Below are 27,146 nucleotides of genomic sequence, written 5' to 3' on the forward strand. Positions count from 1 at the left end.
CCTCTCTTGCCCCCCAAGGCTCTGGGTCGGTTTGATTCTTTTGACTTCCAGCCTCCCCACCACCCGCCCCATGGCAACAGGGGGACAATCCACCCTTAGCCCCAAACCCCTATACAGCCCCAGCCCTATTCGTTTGCTCACAGTCCTGGAATTGTAACAGTAAGTGCTCGTCCGCTTGAAGGATAAGAAGTTTTCTGTCTGATATCAGGAGGCCTGGTTCATCTGCCCCAGCAGCCCTGTTAGCAGGGCCAAGTGCTGGCCGCTGGGGACACAGGTCCTTTAATTCACAAAGAACGCATAGCGCATTTCGGAACGCAAGTTGTCTCCCGGGAACGTTTTCACCCTTTCCGGGCTTGCCGCGTTCATATTTATATATAGCTCTATTCACGTTATATATAAATATAATCTCTCTCTTTCTCTCTCTTATATATAATAAAAAGCACAAGCCGACTGCTATACACACTTGGGAGTATAAGGTGCAGTAGCTGTGCTGCTCTCTCTCTTTTAAAAATCATTGTCTTTTCCTACACCCCCCCCCCCAAAAAAACTTCGCTCCATGCTGTTTGCCTCCATCCCCCCCGCCCAAGCAACACTGCTGTTTGGCCTGCTGGTGGGGGAGCTGGCAAGAAATTAACAAGGCAGGCAGGAAAAATCTGCCCCTTTTTAAAATAAAACCTTGCCGGCTTTTTCTCCTTTAAAAAATATCCCATTCCCCAAATCCAGAATTACCATAAATCTTGCACCCTAAAAACAACTCCCCCCCCTATAAAATTAAAAAAAATCAAAACAAATTCAAATAAAAAATTTAAAAGGAAACAAAAAATGCCGTCCTTTGGGATCCGATTGGCACAATGGCAAATTCAAGGGGCAGAGAGCAAAAAGTGCCGATGTGGTCACCCAAGGTGGGACAAGAGCCCCAAGCCATCCCATGTCACTCCACCACCACCCCTCCAGGGCTGCATCTGCTACTCACAGGGAAGAAGAAGCACCCATGACACAAACCCTCCAAATGCGAGTTGTCAAGAAAGCTCTGCGCCCGGACCTCCCCACCACTTAACCATTCTCACCAGCGCAAATGTTTCCATTCTGGGGATTTGCAGAAGTGGTGTATCCTCCCCCCCCCCAGCCCCACTAGTTTGCAACGCCATGACACTTCTCTCCACCGCCCCACTGCCAGCCAATCGGACCCACGGCGGCTTCCATTCACTCCTCTTTCTGCAGAGCTGGGAAGGAAAGCTTGCTCTCTGGGCACCGTTCAGGATCCCCGCTCAGCGTCCCGAAGAACGGGCTGTTGTTATTGCACGAGTCAGCGTCTCTGGCTAAGGCACAAGGTGATGTGGCTGAGGGGCAGGCTCCAGCCCCTGGGTCCTCGCCCACTGTGGGCGTGGTGCCCCCGTTCCCGTTCACCTGGGACTGAGGACGGCTGCTGCTGCTGCTGTTACTGCTGTTACCACCATTGTTGTTGTTGTTAAACTCTGGTGTCTTGGCAGTTCCTTCTGCAGAGCCCTGGCAAGTACAAGAGGAGGCCTTTAGTGGGGGTTGGAGTTGGAAAAACTAAGTAGAACACCCAGGTCCTGGGATATTGACTAGAGAGATCCAACCTAAAGATGCAAACACTTCTGAGGTAGGGACAGAAGGCTGCTTCTATCAAAATCCTTTGCCTTGCATGCAGCATGACACACAGAGTCCATACTGTTTTCCAAACCAGTCCACGAGGTGAACTCTTTTAACCTCAGAGCCACTTGTCCACCGGCATCACACTGCCAAATCGTGAGTTTTTTCCATCCCAAAAGATGCAAGATAATGAAGGTAAAAGTAAAGGGACCCCTGACTGTTAGGTCCAGTCGTGACCGACTCTGGGGTTGCGGCGCTCATCTCGCTTTACTGGCCGAGGGAGTCGGCGTACAGCTTCTGGGTCATGTGGCCAGCATGACTAAGCCGCTTCTGGAGAACCAGAGCAGCGCACAGAAACGCTGTTTACCTTCCTGCCGGAGTGGTACCTATTTATCTACTTGAAATATAATATGAAATATAGTAACATAATAAATATAATATGAAATATAATAACAGGTGCCAAATAAAAGAAAGCAAAAGTGGAACAGAATACCTTGAACTAAACATAGGGGGGAAATTCCGTAGCAGAATCAAACATAATAAATTAATGTGACCCCCCCCAAAAAAGGTGCAAGACGTGAAGTCCAAGGAGAGAAACAGTTCTCTTATTTCTCATACCCAGGTAGCTCTTTTCCACCTAGGAACCATTCAATAGACAGGTGAATTGCAATCTGCTAATCTTTATACTGAAAGGCTTCTTTTGCTGGCGATGAGCTAAAACATCACCCTCATTTTATGGATGGAAAACTCAGCCACCCCTAGAAGGAAAAGGAGCTGAAAATAAGCAGGCAAAAGAAAGGATTATTGGTTCTCCCAAAGGGGGGGGGGGACAGACCTCCAAAAGCCCTATTTTGCAGCATCCATTTTTATTTCTTCCAAAGTGTGCCTCATAGCGGCTGACATGAAGAGTACCCAGAAAGTGGGCCATTGCAGTGGTATCCCTTGGCAGCAAGTTGGCAGATACTTTTAGAAGAGGAGGGAAAGGAGGATCCACCAGTGACATAAAAAGGGGTTTGGATACTGCACAGGGAACAAGAGGGGAGGCAGGGACACATACTTGCTTGCTCACTTTCTTGTTTCCTTTGGGGGTTTTTCCAGAGTTATCACGACCACGGCTGCAACAGAAGAGAAAGGTGCAACACCTCAATTTTACGAATGGAAATGAGTGATTTTATAACGTTCCTCATCCAAAGTAGTAAGTTATTAAATTGGTTAGCTTAGTATCCTAAATCTCAAATTGGTTATATATCCTTTTATCACAAAAGGTATCTGTTGAAATCTAATTGATGAAACAATTAATTCATTAAAAAGGCAGATTCATTCAGCTTTAATCTTTAATTAATTCTAAGATCTTTCAACTTGCTCTGGATTCTCCCCACTCAATCCCGATTTACTGGTCTTCTCGTTCTTTTCCAAAACTGTTGAGACTCGTCTTCCCTTTCCACAGAAAGGTGCTGAATCCAGGGGCCAGGCTCCCCACTCCTCACTAGGAACCCCAAATCTCAAAAAACTGCAGGGGACAAAGGGAAACAAGACCCTTTCCTGACAATCAAGGCTATATGAAGCCAAGGTGACTCGTCTAGTAGCACCTACCCTTTCCCTGGGCCTCCAACAGATACCACTTGCATGCCGAAGGAACCCTGCCCACGGGATGGCTTGCTTCCAGCCCACTGGCCCACCACCATGCCAGCAATTTCCAATTTGCCTCCTTGTGGCGGGATAGGGTGAAGACCTAGGAAAAGGGAAGAATCAGTAAGCAACTAAGCAGAGTAGGATGGTTTGCACCCTATTTGATCACCTGCACCCGCAGCTGATGGTCTCAAGGTCTAAGCATGAGAGATGGAAAGAAATGGCCCTACTGCAAACTCAACAGAGATCACTGCACAGACGGAGGGCAAGCGAGGAAGCAAAACTGTTTCTGGGACTGTACTACTTTAGACTGCGGGTGGGGAACAGCTTGCCTAAAAAGAAAAGAAACCCACCCCTACCCCAAACATTAAAAAGTGGGAGGGGGGAGCCTGCAGGAGGAAGTTTGTGCAAATTAGATCAAGAGCTTCCTGCCAGGGCAAATAGGATATGATGTAACTCCCACTATTTGCTAGAGAGAAGCAGGCTATAAATCATATGAAACAAACACATAACAGAGGCAACTGGAAGCTCAGCAACTTACCTGTGAAGCCTCTGGTCCTCCCAGGGGCTGAAGGCTGAACAGAACCAATGGCGCGAGGGTAGAGAGGCATAGGGTAAAAGGATGGGGCCATGGAAGATACAAAGGGTGGAGGTGGGAGCAGGGGAGGCGGAGCCTGGCGGTTGAAGTTGATGCCTTCCAGGATGCTCTGCCTCATCTTCTCTACCTTGGACACCTGTTCATTCTGTGGATCAAGGAGGAGTAGGAAGGAGACAAAAAAAATAACTGAACCAGAGTTTGATGGTATTATAAAAGTGCCAGGCACTTCCCGCTGCCGTATCCAGTAGAACAGTATCAAGGTCATGGAGAGTAACTAGGGTGGGCCAGTTAGGGCAGTTTGCCCTGGGTATGATCTTGGGAGGAAGGGTGCCAAGGGCACATATTATGTGCTGCATTGACAATTATTTGAAGAGACGATGGAGAATGTGATCCCGTCAAAGTTAAGCACTTTGACTCCCCCACTGTAATCAGTAGGATGTAAAAATGCCTAACAAGACTGAGAGCCTTGTGGTGTATTCTGTTCAGTATGAAGTAATAAAGTACATTCTCCAGATCATAGATTGAAGCCAGATACCACTTTGCTCAGAGGCTTGGTCATGGCAGCAGGCCAGTCAGAGTGGCAGTTTCTCATTAGCTTTGTGCCTGCAGCTTAACAATACACAAAAAAGCACATTCAGCTGTTGAATACTGCTGGTGGGTGGGTGCTGCGGTGGGGGGGGGGAGTAACTAAAGGCATTAGACAGCAGCAGCCAGAGAACTTTTGACAACACTCTTAGTTTCACCTACAACTAGGAGGTGAGCATGTGTAGAATGCACAGGAACAACTAGATGTGGCTCTGAATCAAGGACTAAGCAGCAACTCAGGAAGTCAGCAGCAGGGTCAGCAGCCACTTCCTGGTCAGCAGCCACTTCCTTCTAGGAGTGCTAACCCTTACCTGTCCATCACACAGGTCTATCAGGGGTGCCTTTTCCCACGTGGCTTTGATTAGCTTGCTCTGGAAAAGCTTCCCGTCAAAGTAGATCCATGGGCAGCAATGTTCCCAAGGGACGGGCTGCCCGCATGCATCGTTGGCGAAAAGGGCTGTGTCCACTCCACTCATAAATAGGGCAGCCAGCTGAACTCCCCGGGGATCCAGCTTCTCAATCTGCAATGGAAGCAACATACCTTCAGCCATCAAGGAGCTCAGTTTAGTAACAGTCCCGCACTTTGTCACGGAGACCTCAGTTACCGAGTGAGTTACCCACAAGCCTGTACTTGTAATGAGAGCATCAATGAGGTTTAGCACAGGAAAATGATAATGATGGTGATGATGATGATAAGTATCAGATGGAAGCCTGAGACACAGCACAGGGCTTTCATTTTTGACCTCCAAAGTCAACCAAGTCAAACCTACTCGTATGAATAGCACAGGGTTAAAAAAAGGAGAGCATATCCGTCAAAAGCAGAGGTCAGCAAACTTTTTAAGCAGGGAGCCGGTCCACTGTTCCTCAGACCTTGTGGGGGGCCAGACTATATTTTGAAAAAAAATAATGAACATATTCCTATGCCCCACAAATAACCCAGAGATGCATTTAAAATAAAAGCACACATTCTACTCATGTAAAAACACGCTGAGTCCCAGACCATCTGCGGGATGGATTTAGGTGGTGATTGGGCCGGATCCGGTCCCCGGGCCTTAGTTTGCCTACCCATGGTTAAAAGGGTCTGTTGAGATCCCTGCTCTGACCAACCCTGGAGAGATTAATCTACTACATAATGGGCCAGAAGCAGGAACCAGGTGCAAACACCCCAAACCAAAATTTGTTAGGGCTCAGGCCTGTTCCGCCAAATCTTCCCATCTCTCATCAGGGCAGACCTCTCTCTGCCAGATGTTCTCTGTGCGCCAAACTTTTAGTGGCTCTACACTGGGCAATGCGCTCAGGAGTCACGGCTCATGTGGGTATCGTACTCTCACCCTCTCTTCTCTTAGTCACGTTTACCACCTTTCTACCTATCCCTTGCTAGACCATGCCCCATTTTTAAAGGAACAAAAAAAATACTAGATGCAAATACCTCCAGGTATGTATAACGTGTCCTTCCTTCCCAGGGAGTACCTGCAACCTGTCCCCTCCCTCCATATTTAATATATTAAGAAGCAGGGCTCTCTTCCAGAGGGCATGGTTTCTGGCTCTCCAGGAGACCTGAGCCCCAGCACTTCTTTCCTTAGCAAAAGGAGCGCTGGTTCTACTGCTTCAGGCAACTTTTATTTCTCCAAAGATTTTTTATTAAAGTTTTCACAATACAGTAAAATAGTATCTAAGGCGAATAGAATCAAACAGCCAAGAAACAGAGGAGAGAGGGAAGAACAAGAAAAGAGAAAGAGAAAAAAGAAGAACAGATACAAAACATTAACACCAATAATAGTAATAATAATAAAACACCGAATTATATGTATATAGCCCTCGCTCATAAACTTCAATCCCCATATAAGGAAGAGTCTTCTCAGCTGTCACCTGGGAGAGCTTACCTCTTCCTCAGCCTCACACCCTGGGAAGGACCCACAGAGGCCCCATCGCCTATCACCTCTCTTTATGTATCTTCATTTAAGAAATCAAAAGAAAAATAAACTACCAAAAAGAATCATAAAGAAAACAGAGTAAAGAAGGGGGGGGAGACGAAAGAGGGGGAAAGGCTTCCGCTTCTCTATCTGCCAATTATTTGTATTTTCAATTACTCAAAATATGTAGCATTTACATTCCAGAAATACCCAGTTTTCCCCATTCTGCTAGATGGGATCTGCTAGATCTCAAATTTTCTTCCCAGACATCTTTTCTCACTCAGTAAGTCTTCATTTATGCATTGTTATCTTCAAGTGTCCAATATGTATATTTTCCCCCAGTTCCTCGTGGTGAGTTTCTCCTCAGGGGTTCCAACCTTTCTCAGTAATGTAGTAATTCATCTTTGTTGGCCTGTTAAATCTTCATTAAATCATTTTTCATTCTTTTCTTTTCCCCCATCTCCTTTTCTGTTTGCGTATTTGCTATTCCACATATCAGACACAGCTTTGAAAGCGCATTCAGTATAAAAAACTATGCTTTGAACTGTCATCAGCTGTTTTTTGTGGTCAGTAAATTTCCAACTTTACAGCAGATTCCGTCATCAGCTCCCACCTTTCTGGCAGCCATAAATCTGTCTCCTCAGTTCCATCTGGTATTTTTTTCACATTTAGACAAAAATGGCCCCTCTGTTCGCCGACTGCAGATCCTACACCTCCCATTCGTCTTATCTGTATCCCAATCTCCTTAACCATCTCCTGTAATCTGTTTCTTAAGTCTATTAGCTGTGCCTTTGCATGAGTTTAAGGATCAGTGATGTCTTTAGTGTCAGCATGAAATATTACGCTGTCTTCGCTTCCCTGTGTTTTGTGACGCAGACAGCAATTCCCACTTTCATTTTCCATCAACTCAGCACACAGAAACAAGGGCTTACAAAAGACGTAAAAAATAAATTACAAGCAATTCTGAGCTCCAATATTTCCAGGCAGTGAATTATTTAGAGCTTCTTGAAAAGGCTTTCCGTCTGTTATCTGTTATTGCTTTTAATTGTCTGCAGTCTTTTCCCTCTGTGTGTTATTAATTGACAAATACAGAATCCAATTTATATTCCTTTCTTTCCAGTCCTACTAATAATAATTAAGATAAGGAGGGTGCAAACTTTAAGCTCTAGTTTAAGAGCGATTATGCAGTGCTCAAGCCAATATATTCACCTTGCTGTAGACACATTTCACCTCCACAGAGATTTATCTTTCCCTCAGTACAACAATGAATGTCTTCTTCAGAATATCTGAGGCTGTGCTCTTCAACATCCCTTAGTCCCAAGGAGAGTTAGGTAGCCAGATTTATCCCCTGGCCACCTCTCCTCTCTGCTAGTGTAGCGCTAGCAGACATTATCTCAGTTCGCCATAGTTCCAACCAGAAGTCCCTGCTTCAGACAACTTTTAAAGATCACAGTGGCCCTCCTGTTACACCTCTAAACACTATGCCACGGATTTCTTTCACTACTGCTCTACATCAAATTCCTCTGCTTAAAGGTCTATGCAATCCAATGTCATACATGCAGGATGGCTTTATGTACATCACAAGTTTTAGGTCTTGTGGTCATAAGCAACAGGAAGTGGTAGTAAACCCATTTGTGGATGGCCCCTCTGTAACCGGGGCTCTCATGATGGAATGTTCATGCACAGAAAAGGTTCCCTGTAGACAGAAAACTAGAATACCAGTAAGAAAGCCAAGATATTAGACCAGACCCTCCCTCAACCACCACCAAGAAGCCTGCATGCTCATTCTCTATGTACAAGGAATATATGATGTCTCACCTGCAGTCTGGAGCAGAACAGCCCAAACATAGGTGAATTGCAGTCTAACAAGCCTTGTCAGCAGAAGCCCCGTGCAAGGACTTCCACTTGAACAATGGGGCTCCCCCCCCCCTGCATGAGTCCCAAAACTGACTTGGGAGGGGGCGTCAAGAGAACATCCAAAACACCTTGCAGGCAGGGAGAAGGGCTGCAATGCTTGGATAGACAGAATGTTTGTCCTAGAACAATACTGAATTCCACCCATTGTATCATCTGCCATCAGAGACAAGACAGGAGTCTGAAATTTCAGGTTTTGCAAAATTAGAAGTTTTGGGTTAGCAGGAACAACAGCAGTATGAGAGGAGATGGGATGGGATGGGATGGGTGAGTGATAGGCAGCAAGGAAGCATTGACAAGGGGAGTGCATCTGCAAAAAATGCATGATTTGCAGGAAGGTTTTGCCTCTCATGGACAAGAAAGGTTCCCCTTCCTTAGCCCACGAGCTCTAATCCACTGAACTGCCTTCCAGATTCCCTGCAACAGAGATGGGGAATCAATGCCCTCCAAATGCAATTTGACTCTAACTCTCATAGTCAGGGGTTAAGTTTACCAGATTTTTTTCAATGAATCCGGGGACACTTTTCAACTTCAATGGGTTTTGTATGGGGACTGATTTGTAAATCTGGGGACTGTCCCCAGGAAACAGGGACGTCTGGTAACCTTATCCTAGATTCCCCACTCCTGCCCTGAGGGTATAAAGATTGCAAAAATCAAATCCAAACTCAACCTTACCTTCAGTTCTTGAAGCTGATCTGGCTCATATAGCTGAGCAGACACAGCCTGGGCCAGGAAGGCGTCCAACTCATGTCTATGCAGGATCCGACCCCCAGGCCATTGTATCATGTATCTTAAAAAAATAAATAATGACAGGATTTAAAAATCAAAAGAGTTACTCCATTACGTACTGGGGAGGAAAGGAAACCCAAGGGACACTTCCTAGCTATTTAACTTTAATGCAGGCGGAGGTTACAAGCGTTTTAACAGGACTCAACATTAATAGCTAGCTAGATAGGCATATACATCTTGTATTTTCTTGGAAACTCAAAATGAGTAAATAAAATGTACTTTCAGTTACTAGAGTAGGTTTTAAGCCTCAAGTCAGGAGACGATGTAACTGGCGCTCCACCCACCCGTACACAGAGCCACAATTCTTCCAAATCCTGCTGTGCCATTCCACCCATCCTGTCTCAGGAGCCCTCTTTCCTGAGATTCCCACCCATCATGGCCAGACCTGCCCCACTCACCGTAGCACACAGCACATAAGCAGCAGATGTGTGGGGACATTGGCGGGATTGAGCATGCCGGGGGTGTCAGATTTCATACAGGCCAAGAAGGCTCTCATGCGTCGGTTCTTGTCCTCCACTGCTTTGCCCAGCCACAGCTTCTTGAGGTTGGGACACGTCCACTCTCGAAAAGCAAGGGCCGATACCAATTCTGGAGTCTGTGGGGATTTCCCCTTGTACGCCGACCATTCCTTGACGATAACTGGAGGAGCTATGGAAGAAAGAGCAGGGCCCATCTGACTGCGAGGATAAAACACTTGCACACTGTTCCTGTAAGGCACTTCCCCAAGCTCACATGATCAGGAGAAACACCATTTGGACCCAGCCCACCTAGAGGACAGATACACAAAACCAGGTCGTCAATGACGACCGAACCTATTCAGCAGGCATGTACCGCAAGTCAAGGCCAACCTGTACCGCAGTTCAACACAATGGGCAATAAAAAAGGCCCTTGCTGCCAATGAATCTCCATATTCCAAAAAGTGCCCAGGATACCTCTGGGAGGCCCACCTTCCACTTTTATGAACACAACACTGGAACAGTAAAGCAACCACAGGCTGAAGAAGGGATCACCTACTTTTCACAGGGATACGCTTGCGCACAGCCAGCCGTTCCATCCGCCTCTGGGTCTCAGCCACACTGAAGAGGACGCCATAGACATGCTGCCGCGCAGCCCGGAAAAGGACAGCTGCTGGCGGCAGCTCGGTGTTGCACTCGTCTTCAATGCACACGGGGATCTTGATTTCACCCTGGAATGGAGGGTTGGAAACTGAGGGTCCAGGACTGCCGGCTCTCAGCCCCTGTGCTGCCCTCCAGGCCACCCCAGAGAGCCAGTTAAAATAACTCAAAAGGTCCACTGCCCACCCCCAGCTCACCTTCGTTAGGACATGGTAGATGAATGGGTACATAAGCCCTCGCCGGTGCCGGTGCTCAGCCACCCGAAGCACCTCGGGGGCAACAGTGGGCAGGGGTGGGGTGGTGATATCCATGTGGTTGCGAGTTGCCATGGAGAGCAGCGAAGGAATGTGAGCCTCAGGCCCACTCAGGCTCCTCTCTGAGTTGCCAGTGCCCCCAGGTGGCTGCCCCCAGCCCTGAGTCATCCTCTTCTCAGCCCCAGGATCCTCCCAGCCAGACTTGCGAGGTCCGGATTCAGAGACGTGGCTGCAGCAGTGAGAGGAAAGGGATACGCTAGCAGTCTCACACCCCGCAGCAAGCAGCAAAGCCAGGACCTGGTCCTTCTATCCAGCTTCTTCCCCCACCCCACCACACCATGAGATCAAAACTGAGGAATCCTCCTGGTTCCACCATCCCTGCTCAATGCTACGCACTTTCCCAGACCCATGAACAGCAGTCATGGGCCCCTCCAATCCACCTTCTTCCATACATCCATAGCTGCCACCCCAGTCTGTCCTGCAGATCTCAAAATGCCGCTAGGTCCCCACTCACTTGGAGTTGGTTCCGTTGTGCTCTTCTCCATCGGAAGAGGAGGAGGGCGAAGACCCAGGCCCAGACGATGGGGAGGGCTTGGAACTCAGGTGGTGGTTGGGGAACTTGGCGGGGCAGTTGTCATATGAAACAGGCCAGTTGTTGAAGTGTCCGCCCTTCAGAGCAGGGTCCTCGTGGAAAGGGGCTGCATCCACCAGGCCATGTGGAGAGAAGAGAAAACTGGAGCCAGGGCCGGGAAGGAAAGACGAAGAGGTGGCAACACCGCCATGAGTAGAAGGCGGATGGTACTGCATCTTTGGCCCCATCTGAGGTGCAAACTGGAGATGGAAGCAAAGGGGGGGAAAGGGTTGACAGATTGTCATTGGAGCTACCTGAGCAAATCTGGAGAAGGGCCACAGCTTAGCAGCAGAGAACATGCTTTGCAGGCAGATCTCTAATCCCCAGCATCTGCAGTAAAAAATGGGCTCAAAGAACAAGTGATGAGAGAGAGCTCTGCATGAAGCCCTGGACAGTGGCTGGCAGTCAGAAATAGATGGAGCCGTAGCCTGATTCAGTATAAGGCACTTTTATGTGTTTCTGCATGGGAGGACGGGTTCAAGGCACGGAAATTTCTCCCTTTGGAGATATGGTCCAATCCTCTTTCTGCGATCATGTACTGTCTACATCTTTAGCTCAAGCAACTATAAGAATTAGTAACATGACTTTTATTTTTTTAAAGGCTGAGATGCCTATGATGATAACATGCGTCAGATGCCACACTCCATATGGTATCACAGACTCATGGAATGTGCACAGCCCTGGCTTGGCAGAAGATGCAATGCAACAGATTTTAAAGGGGGCAGTGGTAACAAGAGGGGATCATTCTCATGGCACACTTTTATAGCTCTCCTTGAAACGGGACCAAATGCTCGCAAGAGCACCTGCATATGAATGAATTGCAGGTGCAGACCTACCCTTTGCAAACACAGAATTTGGCCTTGGTCAGCAGATTTATACTTTATGAAGAATGAGACAGACTGTGGTAAAATTCCAGATTGTACTACTTCAGTCTGAGTGCAGGAGGGAGAGGGTGTCATGTTTCTGAATGCTGTAAACTAGAGGAATATGTTTATCACAAGCCTCTTTTTTATGTGCTAGTCTGTTATACTTATGCGGCTTTTTGCATAAGAGAGCATTTTTAAAAATGACACACGAATACCCCTTGCTGCCTGAAGTAGCACAATCCAGAATTCTACTACCTCACCCTCCACTGAAATACAAATAAGCTTGTTGTAGGCTGGGCTTGCAACAAGCAACAGTCTCCCCTCAATAACCCAATGAGCAATAAGGAGGCACAGCCACTGACCTGTCTGTCTTGAACACTGTAATGAACAAAATTATCAAGAAAAGCTGAACATCTAACTAAAGCAAGTCTGGGGACTTACCAGAGCCTTCCCAGAAGGGAGCGGTACCATTGGATTGCGGTTCATAGGTGCTGCCCCTCCAAAGTGGTTGGGCCCAAAAGCTGGAACTGAAACACAGAATTGTGACCTTGTTAAAATACAGGAATCTCCATTTTCCCAGCAAACCCTTGCCAGGACCATTAAAAAGACTAAGAGTGGATACCTGCCAATGTACAAGTTGGTTAAACTAGGATGTGGTTGATGAACATTTCAAAAAGCAAGTGTGAGCAGGGGGAGTCATATTTTTGTGATATGAAGGAAAGTCATTTATGTCTTTCCCAAGCTGGTGACTCTGACTTTGTACCTTTGGCCAACCTTATGCTACTCTGCCATGCTGGAACCCCTGCACATGGCAGCATGGTTTAGGAAAGTAGCTCTCAAAGATCTGTGTACATCTCCTGAGAAGAGGGTGGTGTTCAATACAGAATGAGGACACATACTTTGGTCCAGAAATCCTGGAGGAATTTTGTCTGAAAAGTCACTACAGACAAAAAAAGAAAGAAAGTAGGGGGTGCTGATTGATATACCAGTTCTCTTGTCCAGCAAAAGGTAAATAGTAGACTGCAGTTCACTGGCAAACCATTGTTCAATTTTCAACAGATTCCATATTTCCTCTGATTATTGAGATTCTTGCAAAAGATGCTGGACTAGGGGAATTTAAAGTCCATCAAGGCACCTATATCCTTAAACAAGTAGGCATATTCAGAGGCACTTAACCCAGATTAGCTATGCCTCGTTAAGAGATCCTGAGAATGCACTCTTGCTATGTAACTTTAACACACAACTGTGGACAATGAGAAATGGCTGTTAATAATAGTTTTGTATGAGGGCAGAATGTGTGAATGGCTCAATGAGATTACCAGCACATGGCCTGGAAAGGTGCTCCAGTGCCTTTAGCAGACCGTGACACAGAGAAGTTCAAAAGGTGGAGTTTCTGGCTCCCTTAATGCATGGCCACTGGAAAAGCCACTCCAAACTTCTTCCAGCCACGTGGCTAATGAAAGGCACCCAAGCCCTCTTTGGGCCAGGAGGTGGCAACTCTAGAGAAAAGTGCAGACTTGATCTCTCCCAGCGGAGGGCGCCATAGGGTATCAGGCAGGGCCTCACCTTCTTGGACAGCGGGAGAAAACACGGCTGAGAGAGAGGTGAGGTTGACCAGCGCCGCCTGGATACTCACGAACATACGGGGACTGGCCCACTGGGGTAGGCGGTGCCTTCGTGGCCACGGAATAGTATTCTACAGCCTTCTTGAAACGCTCAATTTTATCTTCGGTCCTGGACTGGGGAGGAACCAGACGAAAAGAAAGTGACAGGGGCGGGGACAGGAGTGCGGCCAATTGCAAGTCGCAATGGCATTTGGTGTGAAAATCCTACCGACTGCTCAAGTCGACCAGCAAAGAGGGCTATAATGTTATGCGATCCGCTATTGTTATGGGGTTGGAGGCTCAGGCCACTATGAACCAACCAGCTGTTTGTGGACTGCGGAAGCGCTGAAACGGGAACCCAGGATCTAACCCTCATTTTAGCAGTCCCCATAAATAAGCCTCTTTTCCTTCTGTGGATCCCTTTATCCCAAACCTCTCCACTGCCTGCAACTTTCACGGCAGCCACAAGGATAAGTGGAAATTTAGCCCTGCACCACAGGCTCTGTCTCACCTGGGAGTGCTTGAAGACATCTCTCCCTATCACATCCAAGTTGGAGGGATTTTTGATGGAGCTGACATACTCGGACACAGCCTTGATGACTACATCACAGGGTGGCAGGACCAGCTGATGGGCGCGCACCTAGAACCAGCACACAAAGCACTTAAAATCCCTGGCAAAGGCAAACAGCAGCAAGGCAACATCTCTGTGCTCTACAGGCCTGGTAAGCAACAACTTCTACCAGAGGGCTATTTGGGGGACAGTCCCCACACCCACCAGGTGGATGAACAGGAAGTCCTACTGCCGCAGACCCTTTCTACGTGTCTCTTTCTTCTCTGCACTTGCAATAGGGTGCCATAGGAAGATACATGGCTTGTACCTTTCAGGGACCAAATTTGGCCCTGGGGCCTCCCGGCTGCTGATCCCTAGTGCAGAAGCATGGTGCTCCCAGATCCTGAAATGGCTCCACCCTATTAAGCAGCTCTTGCTAGTGACAGAAGCTCACCTGGTTCAACTGCCTTATCCCAAAGCAGGATCCTCTGCGCACCACTGACTTTGACACCAGAGTTTAAGGGCAGATTCACATAACAATCATGTTTGTTGGGGATACAACATATTGTTTGGCATTTGCTATAGTAAAGGAATATGAAGGAAGACTGCTGGGATCTCTAAACATGAAGGGATATGAAGTGCAAATCGGCTACAGCTCCCTGCCATACACCCACTGCATGTCTGAAGTCATATTATCTCCTCTTCATACATTTCTGTGTTTGCCAAGTTACTTGGGAGGTACTCATTTTCTCAAAGCATCAGGGGAGACCCTTCTCTGGGTGCGCTCCCATCACCTTAAGGGGCATGGCCTTCTCAGGAATGGTACCCTCCTTATCCCCTTTCACTTCCCAAGACCTTTCTGTTTAGCTAGTCCTTTGAGCAAGCATCACTAATGTACTTTGTTTTATCTTGGCTGTTGTATCGATTTAAGATGTTCTAATTCCAATGTAGGTTTTGTATGGCATTATTATAACTGTTTCCTAAGCCCCCTTGAGAACCCTTGTGGGGCTAGGAGACATACCTTTTCACACAAATAAAGATACTTACAACACAAATCAAACACTGGCATACCCCTGGCAAATACGACTGCCTAGGGCATAAAGCATGTACTGATCTTAGCTCCTTTACAGCAGCCAGCATGGAGCGTAACATTGGCAGAGAACAGGAGAGTAACCCATGCCAGAGGTTCATCATGAATTTCCTCCTCTTGTTGTGTGGCTCTATCCATGAAAAGTCCACCAGCTATATGAAGCTGTGGCAGTAGTTTAAAAACAAAAAACTAAGCAAAAAACAACAACAAAATGATGCTGGAAAAATGCACCCTGACCCCCCAAGAGTCATGCTGTGACTCTTTTTTTCTAGACCTAGCCTAACCCCATTATATCTCTATACAGAAGTTGCTGAACTACAAATTCCACCATGTCTGACAGTGGTCAGTGGCTATGCTGGGGCTGATGGGAGTTGGAGTCCAACATCAGGAGATGCTCCACTCCTCTTCCAGAGCTAGGGACAGAAATCTTAGTTTTTATTAGCCTTGGTCCAAACTGCATTTCTCCCACTTGTCTGAAGGACAAATGTCGTACGGAGTTCAAGTAGAGCTATCCTCAGCACCACCACTCTAAACATCAGAGCCACCCTTTCCCAGAACTGGTTTTGAAAGCACTGCCTCTCCCGCCGCTCTTCAGAAACAATCATGTCTCCCAAGAGTTGTGGACAAAAGATTTTGGAGTGCTAGTTCCCATCCACCTCACAAGTCTTAAGACACCACTGCACCGGTTCATTCCCCAAAGGGTTTCCTGCCAAGACAGGACAAGGGGATGCTGGCACTACCTTGAGTGAAGCTAGTGGGTGGTCTGGTCCAAGAAGGCTCCAATGGAAGGCAGCCAAATCTTCATCTGGAAGAATGTGGTTCCCTGGGAGCAAAAAGGGGATAATAACTGAACAGCGGCCAACAAACAAGAGGATTCAAACCCTCTGCCCCCCCCCATCCAATTTATTTCTCTGCCTTTCCAATAGGTAAAACACAGGTATGCAGAAAAAGGTCTCACTGGACTGAACCTGCTAGTGTTAAGGTTTAAGCACATTAAGTTTAAAGGTAAAGGTAAAGAGACCCCTCACATTTAAGTCCAGTTGCGAACGACTCTGGGGTTGCACGGAAACACCGTTTACCTTCCCGCCAGAGTGGTACCTATTTATCTACTTGCACTTTGACGTGCTTTCAAACTGCTAGGTTGGCAGGAGCTGGGACCGAACAACAGGAGCTCACCCCATCGCAGGGCCTCCAACTGCCAACCTTCCAATCGGCAAGCCCAAGCGGCACTGTGGTTTAAACCACAGTGCCACCCACGTCCCATACATTAAGTATAGCATGATGCTAAAGACTCTCCTGCACACAACACACACATATCCACATTCTAGTACAGAAGTTATATACGTTTGCATGGAGCTACTTCATTTGACATGTTCCTCCAGCTGAAAAAAAGCACAAATTGAATCCAAGCCCAACCAAGGTGGCGGAAGTTCCTAAGGAGAGCATGTCTGGAGTTATCAATACCTCATTCTGAGAGGAGCAACTTGAATTGTCTGTCCACATTCAATTTCTCTCTGTGGAAGCTTCTTGTGCCAGCAATGACCCAGAAATTGCAAGCACATTTGGCTTCCATCCACGTTCTAGACTTCTGCCAGTATAGTGTTCAGCTGGACTCATAGGGACTGTTCTTATGGCCTTGACCAAGGCGTCTCCTAAAGTTTTCTGAGGTCATAGGTATGGTGGATCACTTACAGAACCACTTTCCAGATGCTCCCAGCCTCACTCAAAGCCTTTTCCCACTCATGTCCTGTACAGCACTCATGTCCTGAACAGAATTTAAGTTCTCTCTCATCTTCACTGCACGTTCCTCTTCTTTCTCATATTGAAAAGACACACATTGGCATGGGGCTGCAGCCCAGAGGTAATGCCATCCCAGTTAAAAATATCTTATCCAGGAGAACTGCTGCCAGTCAGAGCAGACAATACTAGGCAGGATGATCTAACTCTGCACGGATCAGATATAGCAGAAGGCAGCTTCACATGTTCAGACAACTTTCCAGTTTCTTTCTAGTTCCTGCCAATACTAGTGCAGTGTAGTGATTTAGCGTGTTGCACTAGGACCTCACTCAGCCATGAATGGTGACCTTGGGCCAATCACGTCTCTTAGCCTAACCTACCTCACAGGGTTGTGGTGAAGATAATTAAGGGAGGCGGTGAAGAACCATGTGTCCCACCTTGAGCTCCTTGGAGGAAAGGTGAGATATAAATATAATAATTAGATAAATAAATACACAGCAGCCCTTCGCCAATATCTGGACACATCCTAACCCTCTTTTTCTTTCCCCCAGATCAGACACTCTCAGCTTGAGTAGCACCAAACACTGAAGTTGGGGGGAGGTTGAGGAAATTGGGAGTTTGAAAATGATTTTAGCACCTGTGATTTGACAGCCCTTCCTGGGTCTCTCATTAGCCCAAGAGATACCAGACATTCCATGTGTAAAATTAAGCCGGATCTTGGAACACCCTAGGAATGCTATAGTTAGGCAGAAAAAAGACTGTGTCTAACACAATTTTTTGAGTACTTGTACCCCTCATTTTAAAGTCAAGGCACTGAAATATATGCTGCTGAAGTGTGCCACTGCCTACTCCTGCTGATTTTATGTTTTACTCTTTTTACAGCCTTCACAACAACTGTGGGAGGTGAGTTAGGCCAAGGGGAGAGCATCTTGCTCATGGCTGCCTAGTGAGTTTTTTGCCCAAGCAGGGAATTGGACCTAAGCCTCTGAAACCTTCACTCACTTCACCACTCAGCCCATCCAGTTTCAACATACCGAGCAAGGCAGCGAAGATGGGAAAGCTGCTTAGCTTGAGGCCCAGCTGCTTGGCCACTTCTTGCATCAGGAACTGGTTGGTGGTGAGGTTCTTGCCATTCCAGCTCAGTTTGAGGGCATGGGAGCTATAATAGGAAGGTATGTTGCAGAGGGCATACTCGGAGTCATGGGCAATGAGCCCATGGAAACCATTCTCCCGGAAGAAGGATACCACTTCCTGATGATGATCCTCCAGGCTCTGGAACACCTGCAGAAAAGAAGGGACGAGGCTGAGTAAAAAGGCACACTGCAGCAAAGCTCTTTCGTGCTTTCTGTTAAGCCCCCCCCCCCCCAGTACAGAATTCACTTCAGGGCAATTCCTCCACAGACTCCATCTGCTTATATATGCAGGAAAGCGGCTCACTTCCCTTTAGAAGCTGAAAGGTATGGCATGTGAATATCAAAAATGTCATCAGAACAAGGTGTCTAGACATCATGTGTTTCAGTTTCATGCTGTTCCACAAACTCTGGTTAAAGTTAACCGTGGTCTGTGAGAAATTCAGGGCAAATATAACACTAAAGAGGAAGGAGGAGAATTAGAAGGGGAAAGGGAGTGGGGAGGAAGGAGGTTCCTATCTCTTAATCATGATTAGGAGTTTGTAAAATATTACATGTACACTAGATTTAGGTGTTGACAATTTTCAAGAGATATCCCACACTACAGGTTTTATCTCATATCAAGTGGGTCAACAGCCTTCCTTCCTTCCTTCTTTGTTTCTCAAGAAAAAGACATTATATACACCAGAGATCGCTACTATGCTGCTTGCAGGTGCCATCTGGCATCCATGGAGTTTTTCTATTCCCTTCCCCCTTTGGCCATGAGGTGGTGAGGATGGTTACCTGTTTCTCACTTGAAAAGTACACAGGGCTGAAGGGGGAAGCTTGAAGAATGATGTTCTTTGTCACTTCCCTTTTCAGCTCTATGTGCTTCTCACGGCTCACAGTCCCAGATCTGACTTTTACCTAGACCCCCCTTGGGAAAGTAAAGTGTGTGCACTTCTATCGTTCAGTCCTGGTGGTGTGAGGGTGGAGAAGAGAAGTTATCGGAGGGCATGGCACCCACAGCACTCACTCCAAATGTGCCCAGAGGCCCAAAATGGTTGGCACCCGTAACCTATACAGTTAATGGTTTCCTGTGATTCCCTACATATTTCTCAAGAGGGACAGAGGCTGGAAAGCTATTTTAGTGTGAGAAAGAAACCAAGCAAAACAAACTGGAAGCAAGACAGAAACTCTTAAAAACCAAAGGTGATTAATGGCAAAGCAGCAAGAACATGGCTGTTTATAATCTTTCAAATCAGGATTTTAAAAAACAATATAAAGGCAGATCCTGGGGGTTTTTGGACCACCCTATTATCCAACTATTGAACATTTAAGGGACTGGGTCCTGTCTTAAGGCTTTATTCCTCTGCCCCAACCCAAAAATAAATTATTTTTTTGACATTTAATGGGAAGCAAGTTGCTACTCTTGCTATAAATGGCGGCCACTAGCATTTCCTTAGTCCTTTAGCTGAAATCTTTAGCCCTTTCAGAAGAACATTTTGCAAACCCCTTAGGCTTAAAGATCATGTCCCTGAAAAACATGAAAAGGGCCTGCTAAGGATGATGCAGAAGTATTTGCTAGGGAGGGTTAATGGATACAATGATGGAATTCATTCCTACAAGACACGGTGATGGTTCACTAGCTCAATTAGCTTGTATAAACTATTTTTTGTCAAATTCATGGAGAATATGACCATCCATACTCAAATCCATGATAAATACCTTTGATGTTCAGAGGCATAAAACCTACTGAATACCAGGAGCAAGCCATCATCTGTGTGCTCCCAAAGACTAGGCTGGTTGCTAGACTACATAGACATCAGGCTGATTCAGCAAAGTTGGCTGCCTTCTCCCACCTGCAATTTTGGAAATTTAACTTCATTGGATCAGAAATCGAAGTGTGTCTCTGCTTCTCCTGGCGCCTCTCAAACATCTGTCAATTATTCTTTTTATTTGTGTCCTTTCCTGTTTCCTGCATTGAATGATTCCATGCCCACCCACCCAGTAAATACAGAATGCTGGTATTGCTGCTGATTGTTCTACTTCATCCAAGAGCTTAAATCATACTCTGTCCTTCCTTTCTTATAGGTTCATTGCCCTGAGAAACACTAAGAGCCATAGCAATCACCAGAAAAATAGCAAGACAAGTACCAACATACTGATACAGTATACATATTATCTGAATTAACATACAGATTCCAACACCTAGCATCATCACAATCTGTCCCCACACAAGCCAACAATAAGACACAATAATTTCAGGACAGTGTTAGAACTTCACCAGGCACCAGGTGTGTTTTGCAACTGGAGCAAGTCCAATTGTGACCACATGGAGATCTCTGAGCACCAAATTGGCGACTGACATCTCCACCTGGCTGCCCCTCCAACTTTCTTAAGCAGGTAAGCAGAAGAGCTTTTTATTGCATTTATACCCCACCTTTTTCTCCAAGGAGTCCATGGTTCACCCCCCTCCTCAGTTAATTCCTACAATGACCCTATGAGGTAGGTTAAGAGCCTGTGACTGGCCCATGGTCACCCAGTGAGCTTCAAGACTGAGTGGGGATTTGAACCCAGATCTCCCAGGTCCTGGTCTGACACTCTAACCACTACACCACCCTGGCTTCCTAGAGTATTTCTGCTATGGGGCACCTATATAAATTAGGAAGGTAAATAAATATGGGGGAAATCAAATGTCCCGTAGAGAAGGATCTGAAATATTTTCCTTGAAGCTTGAATTTGTATTATTCTGTATTCTTCTATTTGCTGTTTTAATGTGTTGTAAACTGCTGTGATATTTTTTCTTTAAAATATAGAACAGTATAGAAATGAAGCAAATAATTACAGCAAATTTCATTTTTAAAAAGATGCATAGACATTGCGTTGTGGCAACCATAACCTTGCTTTAAGGTGCCATTTGGTGATTAGCTGATATACCTGAGTAACCTTAGGTTACTGCAGGACCACCCATCCACACTTCGAGAAGACTGCACTCCTAAGGTAACACACTCACATGTTAGGTCACCGAAAGCCAAATATACATTCCAAAAATGAACAACAAAAGAATTTGAAAAGTTATTTCTCGTAACCAAAACCTTAGTTTTAGAGATTAAAGCCACAATCATGATAGACAGCACAGAACATGGCCTCTGCTCCAGTACACAGCCCCCTAGTTTTTTCTTTTAAAGGTGGGGGGGGGGAGAGAAGCAAGCTCCTAGATCTCTCCATCTCTCTTTTTTACAGGAAGAGAACCTTAAAAACATGAAGGGCTATTTCTGCTAAATGCCTACAAGCGACATGGTATCTCAGTATAGAATCCACACTTCACTGTGTATGAATCCCCATCCTTCCACATGTCTCTCTTGCTTTATACACTTACTGCTTCCAACCATTTTAAGAGCCTCACTCCCTGCTCTCCCATGACACACAGTATTGAAAACAAAATGGTTTCGGGCAACAGAGCAAAATTTAGACACACAGGCTTCATATCGTAATGGACTTGAAGCACTGATTCTGAACTGCGAGAGACTGGGACTTCTTTAGTGCAAAACCCAAGACCTCTTAGCAAAAATGAACAGGGAGAATGGAATGAAATGCTCAGCAGCAAACTATTAAGAACTTTTGCTCTGATTTGAGGCTTCGGCTCCCTTCAATCCATCCAGCCCACAATATACAGAAATATACTAGCCCAGGCTTGGGCATAGCCAGTGGGTTTCCATTCCTCTTTTCTCTGCCCCCCACCGTGGCACAATGGAATAGCCGACCAACCTGGATTATTATAATCTGCTTTTGAAATCTCCCTCAGTTTTCAAAACTGCCCTGTGGTATGGGAACTAACATTTTGAGAAGCTTCTTTGGATATATCCAAAGGGACTTAATGTGGAATTGTTTGAATCCTGCCCACTGCAGAGATAACGACACAAGACTAATACCAAAACCTTGGGTTCAACTGTTTTCCACCCCTAAACAACATACAGTATGTTTTATGTCTCACTTATTTCAAATGGAATGATATAAGGGCAGATTCAATTCTCTCTCTGAAATCAACAGGGCTTTATTAAAAGTGTGTGCCCAATATTGTAAAACTGCTTTTCCAAATGCACTCAAAGTGGTGCTGAGAACACACTTTTTAAAAATGGGTTGATCATTTATTAAATGAGGCTGTATTTAAAGCTCATCTGTTTCAGGTCAGCTGTTTCCAAAGCTTATTCAACTTCAGCTGATCTCCAAGCCTTTGCTTGCCAATTTACCTTTGGCCTCAGGAGGTTACATGCAGCTATTTGAGGGAATTTAGCTGAAATCCAGTATTCTCCATCTGCAGCCAGACACGTTGCTCCAAGCACGCCATAAGAACAGTCTTGTTGGATCATACCAAAGGCCCATCTAGTCTGCATCCTATTTTCAAAGTGGCCAAGGAGTTGCTTGTGCTTCTCGTAAGTGTCTTTAATGTGTGTCTTTAAAAAGGCCAGCAAACCCATCAGGTTCTACACAGGAGAAGGGCAGCTTGTGCAACACTGAACGCTGTGACCAATTTCACATCTCACACATGAATGACAGAAATTGCACTGCATTTTTAAATGACCCTAGAAGATAACTAAGTTCCAGTTCACCATGAGCAATACTGCAGTTATTCTAGAATTCTCAAATGGCTATCTTCAAATGTGAAGAACTTGTTGATCAACACTTGGAAAACCCTGGTGACAGGGACCTAGAAATCACAAGGATTGGATATACAGTGGTGCCCCGCAAGACGAATGCCTCGCTAAACGAAAAACCCGCAAGACGAAAGGGTTTTCCAATTTTTTAGCGGCTTCGCAATACGAATTTCCCTATGGGCTTGCTTCGCAAGACGAAAGCCCATAGGGAAATCTCCGGGGACAGCGGGGAAGCGCAGCGCGCCTTCTCCTCTGTTCCCGGACCTGTCCTAAGGCTTGCGGTGGGAGGTCCGGAAACAGAGGACAAGGCGCAAAGGGCTTCTCCTCTGTTCCCAGGCTTGCGGTGGGAGGAGGGTTTTTCCTCCCCACCGCCAACATTCAGAACAGCATTCTGAATGTTGGCGGTGGGGAGGAAAGCCCTCCTCCCACCGCAAGCCTTCAGGACAGGTCCGGGAACAGAGGAGAAGGTGCGCAGCACTTCTCCTCTGTTCCCGGACCTGTCTTGAAGACTTGCGGTGGGAGGAAGGTTTTCCTTCCCATCGCCAACATTCAGCCTAGGCTGCGGATAGCAGCCTGCTGCCCCGCGCGAGGGGCGCTCTGCTTAAGAGTGCCCCTTGCGCGGGGCAGCAGGCTGCTATCCGCAGCTTGGAGAGCCCTCTGGACCTCTTCTGAAGGCTGGCGGGGGGCAAAAGTCTTTGTCCCCCCTACCTGCCTTCCCGGGGGCTTTTAAATCGCCCCGGGACAGCGGAGAAGTCTCCACTGTCCCGGGAAGGCAGGCGGGGGGAAGCAAAGACTTTCGCCCCCCCGCCAGCCTTCAGAAGAGTTCGGGGGACAGACTGTCCCCGGACCTGGTCTGAAGGTGGTTTCCATAGGAACGCATTGATTGATTTTCAATGCATTCCTATGGAAAACCGTGCTTCGCAAGACGAAAAACTCGCAAGACGAAAAGACTTGCGGAACGAATTAATTTCGTCTTGCGAGGCACCACTGTACAACTTTGGGCTTGCCTTTACTTGCTTTACACACAGATTTGAAAGGTGTGTGTGAGAGAGAAGAGAGACAGACAGAGGGAGGAAGGGACTAACTAATGCAGGCTTCCTCAACCTTGGCCCTCCAGATGTTTTTGGCCTACAACTCCCATGATCCCTAGCTAGCAGGACCAGCGGTCAGGGATGATGGGAATTGTAGTCTCAAAAAACATCTGGAGGGCCGAGTTTGAGGAAGCCTGAACTAATGTCCATCTTTTACATTCTTAAATCGCTTTGCAGACATTAGTAATCAGTAATTGTGATATCAACCCTGTAAGGTATATTGTCAGCATATGGGAGGGACCATATGGGAGGCTGAGAGAACAGTGGCTTGCCTGAGACCACATAGCAAGTTTGTGGCCGAAGTGAGATTTGAACATGGAACTTCCTGGCCTCACGCTAACAGCCACTATGTGACACCAGCTGACATGGGACAAGCTCACATATCCACTTTTCCCACTGCTGCTGCTGCTTAATTCTATTCCCACCGCTTGGTTTTTCTCGCACACATCTGCCTACAGAGACATTTTTGATTGTCATTTCAACCAACCCCCTAACCCTGTAAGGATCATGCAGAATGCTGTGCAACGTCCAGGCAGGGCAACTCAGGGACTTCTCTTAGTCAATTTCAGATTTGAATTCCAGTTGCCAGAACCAAAGACTACAAGAAGCACTGCATCATACCATGCTGTAAGGGGATTCACCAATTCTTGTTCTTCCTGAGTGTGTCTGCGTTACCTACTATGGGTACATCTAATGTACTTCTGCCATTTGCCCACTGTTAGGTATGGGGAGCAAACAATCACCCTTCACAGGGTGAAATGATTAAAATATATTTTGATCTGTATTAGCAGTATAATGCTTTATACTAGAGCACTTCTGTGTGAGAGAGGGTGTGGGTTCTAATCCTGTTGAATGTCATTTTCTTGTATACAGCGTAGTACGCACCTTGCTCTTATACCAGAAGCCTACAGAAGCAACTGCAAATCCAACTGTGTCCTAGATACTAACTTTAGGTGTTGGTCCAGGCCACATTTTTCTAGCAAATTTTAGTTTTCCTAGCAAAAGTAAACAGTATAAAGTTCACACAGCCATAGAAAACTCAACCCATAACACTTTGCTAATTTCAATCCTACAATTGTCCAGGCTTGGCTTAAATAGGTGACGCAAACACTCTTGTATTATTTCTTATTGCACAGATGGTTACACTGAGAAGATCTGCCCAGAATTAGTCATGTTATTCTTTCAGCCAAACAAAAATCTAATGCCAAAAACTTTAGCTTCAAAAATATTAATGAATCAATTAAAGAGAGATTACAAAAATTTAAGTACTTAAAAATAGAATAAAGAAGGAGAAGGGGCAGAATGTAACAGGCTTGAAAAATGGATGGGTAGCGTGAAAAGACACAGTACAGATTTGGTTAATAAGCTGCCAGTCACTTGTGCTAAGGAAGAATTGCAGCCTGTGGTAACTTTGTAAAAACAGTGCCTGTGGTAAGGAAGAATTACTTCCGGTTGACCAAGCAGTGGAGGTTTTATAACTAGGTAGAAAACTGATTATTTCAGGCTGCCAATATGTCATAAATCAGGGGTGAGGAAAACTGTGGCTCTCCAGATGTCTCTGGTTGGTGCTAATGGGAGATGAAAGCCATTAATATCTAGAAGGCCACATGTTCCCCACCCCTGCCCACTTGGATGGACAACATAGCAGACGTTTTCCAGAGTTAGAAACCTCCGCAGATTTTATTTTATTTTTTTGCAAGGCCAGGCTATAAGTCAAGAAGGATGCCCCACTGCTTGATGTTTGGCTCTCAGGTGAACTACAACTCACATATTGACTTTGCCAGGAACATAATAGTCTAGGCATTAGAATTAAAAATGTGTAGGGTAAAATAAAAGGCAGGCAATAAGAGATATCAGTGGCAGACAAGGTGAGAGCAACACCTTTGCTAAATTAGTAGGCAGAGGGCCTTAACTGTAAGGAAAGGTGCCAGAGCTGCTGGACAGGGAAGGCAACAGGTGCTGAGCGACAAGGAATTCTGATAGAATGAAATCTGGAAAACCATGATGGGCAACAGATGAACGAAATATAACAAAAATGCCCACTAAAATGGGAGTCAGGAAACAATGAGTGTGAAGAAGTGCAAGAACCAACAGAGATGGTCAACGTTTCCGAAGCAGAACTCTACGAAATGCAATGGGATGCGTTCGGGATGGTGGTGTGGGCCTTACCTTGACCCGGAATCGAATCATGGCCAAGCGGACGCAGTGCCCCAAGCAGGCCGGGGGAAGGAACCAGGCCCGGGGTGGCGGGGTCCCCTTGTTGCCCACATGCCCCGCGATGAGCTGGGCTGTCTGTCTCTCCGCCTGCGCCTTCCTGCCCCACTCAGGCAGCCTCTCCTTGCCGAGCCCTCCGTTGAAGATGACAGCCAGCTCCAGCCCGCCCTGGTAGAGGCAGGCCTGCGAGAGGGCAGCCAGGTAGCCCACCATGGCATTCCACTGGCCCCCGCACACCCAGTCCGTCTGGTAGCCGCCGTAGAGGCGCTGCAAGGCCGAATCTGCATCCACCAGGAGCCGGGCGGGGCACGGGGCGGCGGCGGGGCCGGGCAAGCCGGGCTGCGGGTGACCGTAGGGGCCAGCACCGACCACGGCTCCCAGGCTCGGCGCGGGCCCGGCGGGGTGCGGGTAGCCGGCGGGGGGCGGGTGGAAGGCGGCGCAGTAGGCAGGGCCCCCGCCGCCCCGGCCCCCGACGGCCCGCGCCAGCTTCAACAGGTCCACGGGCACCACAGCCCCCGGGCAGCGCTTCTCCACGAACTCCTGGAAGCCCTGCACCCCCATGGCCGCGCGCGGCGGAGGGGTGCGAGCCCCACTTCCGCGACGGGGCGGGCACCCCCGGAACCAGGACCTGGCACAGGCAGAGCTGCTCCAGCTCCTGGCGCTTGGCTCCTCACAGCGCCCGGTTCGTGGGAATGGACGCGGCCGCCATGTTGTAGCTTTCTTCTCCTTCTCCTCCTCCTCCTCCGCTCCTCCTCCTTCCCCCGCAGCTGAAACCGGAGCCCTTCGGGAAGTGTAGTCCCGTTTCTGAGGGTCTCTCATTAAAGTCAGAAGGACCATGCGAGGCGGCAGGACTACAACTCCCGGCAGGGCGGGAAAGGCGCCATCTTGTTATGGTTTCTTCGCGCTTTCCAGGGGCCGCATAGCTTCATGGGACTTGTAGTCTCGGGGAAAGTTGTTCTCCGGGCCGCCAAAAGTTGGAGTCGGCCGACTTGGGACTACAACTCCCGGTGGCCTGAGGGGTCCGCCATGTTTTTGTACGGACTTGTCTCCCCCTTGTGAGTTTGCGCGGCCTCACGGGAGGGGCGGAAGTCGGAGGCTCATTGCGAATATAGACTTGCAAAGCGCCACAACCTGCAGCCGGCCTCGCGCCGCCTCATACGAAGGCCTTCGTACGTTTTTATTTCG

The 27,146-nt window shown here is 47.2% G+C and overlaps 1 protein-coding gene across 1 annotated transcript; it reads right to left on the minus strand.

Moving 5' to 3' along the window:
• Positions 1-502: 502 nt before the first annotated feature.
• Positions 503-26,735, minus strand: FAM120C (family with sequence similarity 120 member C). The gene is made up of 16 exons (XM_083718486.1): positions 25,917-26,735; positions 17,924-18,170; positions 15,893-15,975; positions 14,024-14,152; positions 13,545-13,647; positions 12,350-12,435; positions 10,926-11,242; positions 10,355-10,640; positions 10,057-10,228; positions 9,441-9,690; positions 8,929-9,043; positions 4,738-4,947; positions 3,785-3,986; positions 3,208-3,346; positions 2,672-2,729; positions 503-1,506 (listed from the first exon to the last, which is right to left on the minus strand). Exons 1-16 carry the CDS (start codon positions 26,520-26,522, stop codon positions 1,204-1,206), a joined length of 3,306 nt encoding a protein of 1,101 aa, XP_083574612.1. The 5' UTR covers positions 26,523-26,735; the 3' UTR covers positions 503-1,203.
• Positions 26,736-27,146: the final 411 nt, after the last annotated feature.

This window comes from Podarcis gaigeae (genome assembly GCF_964106915.1).
Source record: "Podarcis gaigeae genome assembly, chromosome: 17".
NCBI classification, from domain to species: Eukaryota; Metazoa; Chordata; class Lepidosauria; order Squamata; family Lacertidae; genus Podarcis; species Podarcis gaigeae.

What these genes read in the sequence shown, in the direction of transcription:
- FAM120C (XM_083718486.1), bottom strand. Translation starts at nt 26,522, where the DNA reads ATGGGGGTGCAGGGCTTCCAGGAGTTCGTGGAGAAGCGCTGCCCGGGG. An exon ending in TCCCTTCTGGGAAGGCTCTG is followed by an intron (nt 11,243 to 12,349) that starts GTAAGTCCCCAG and finishes TTCCATCTCCAG; the next exon opens with TTTGCACCTCAGATGGGGCC. An exon ending in CAAGCGTATCCCTGTGAAAA is followed by an intron (nt 9,691 to 10,056) that starts GTAGGTGATCCC and finishes TTTCTTCCATAG; the next exon opens with CTCCTCCAGTTATCGTCAAG.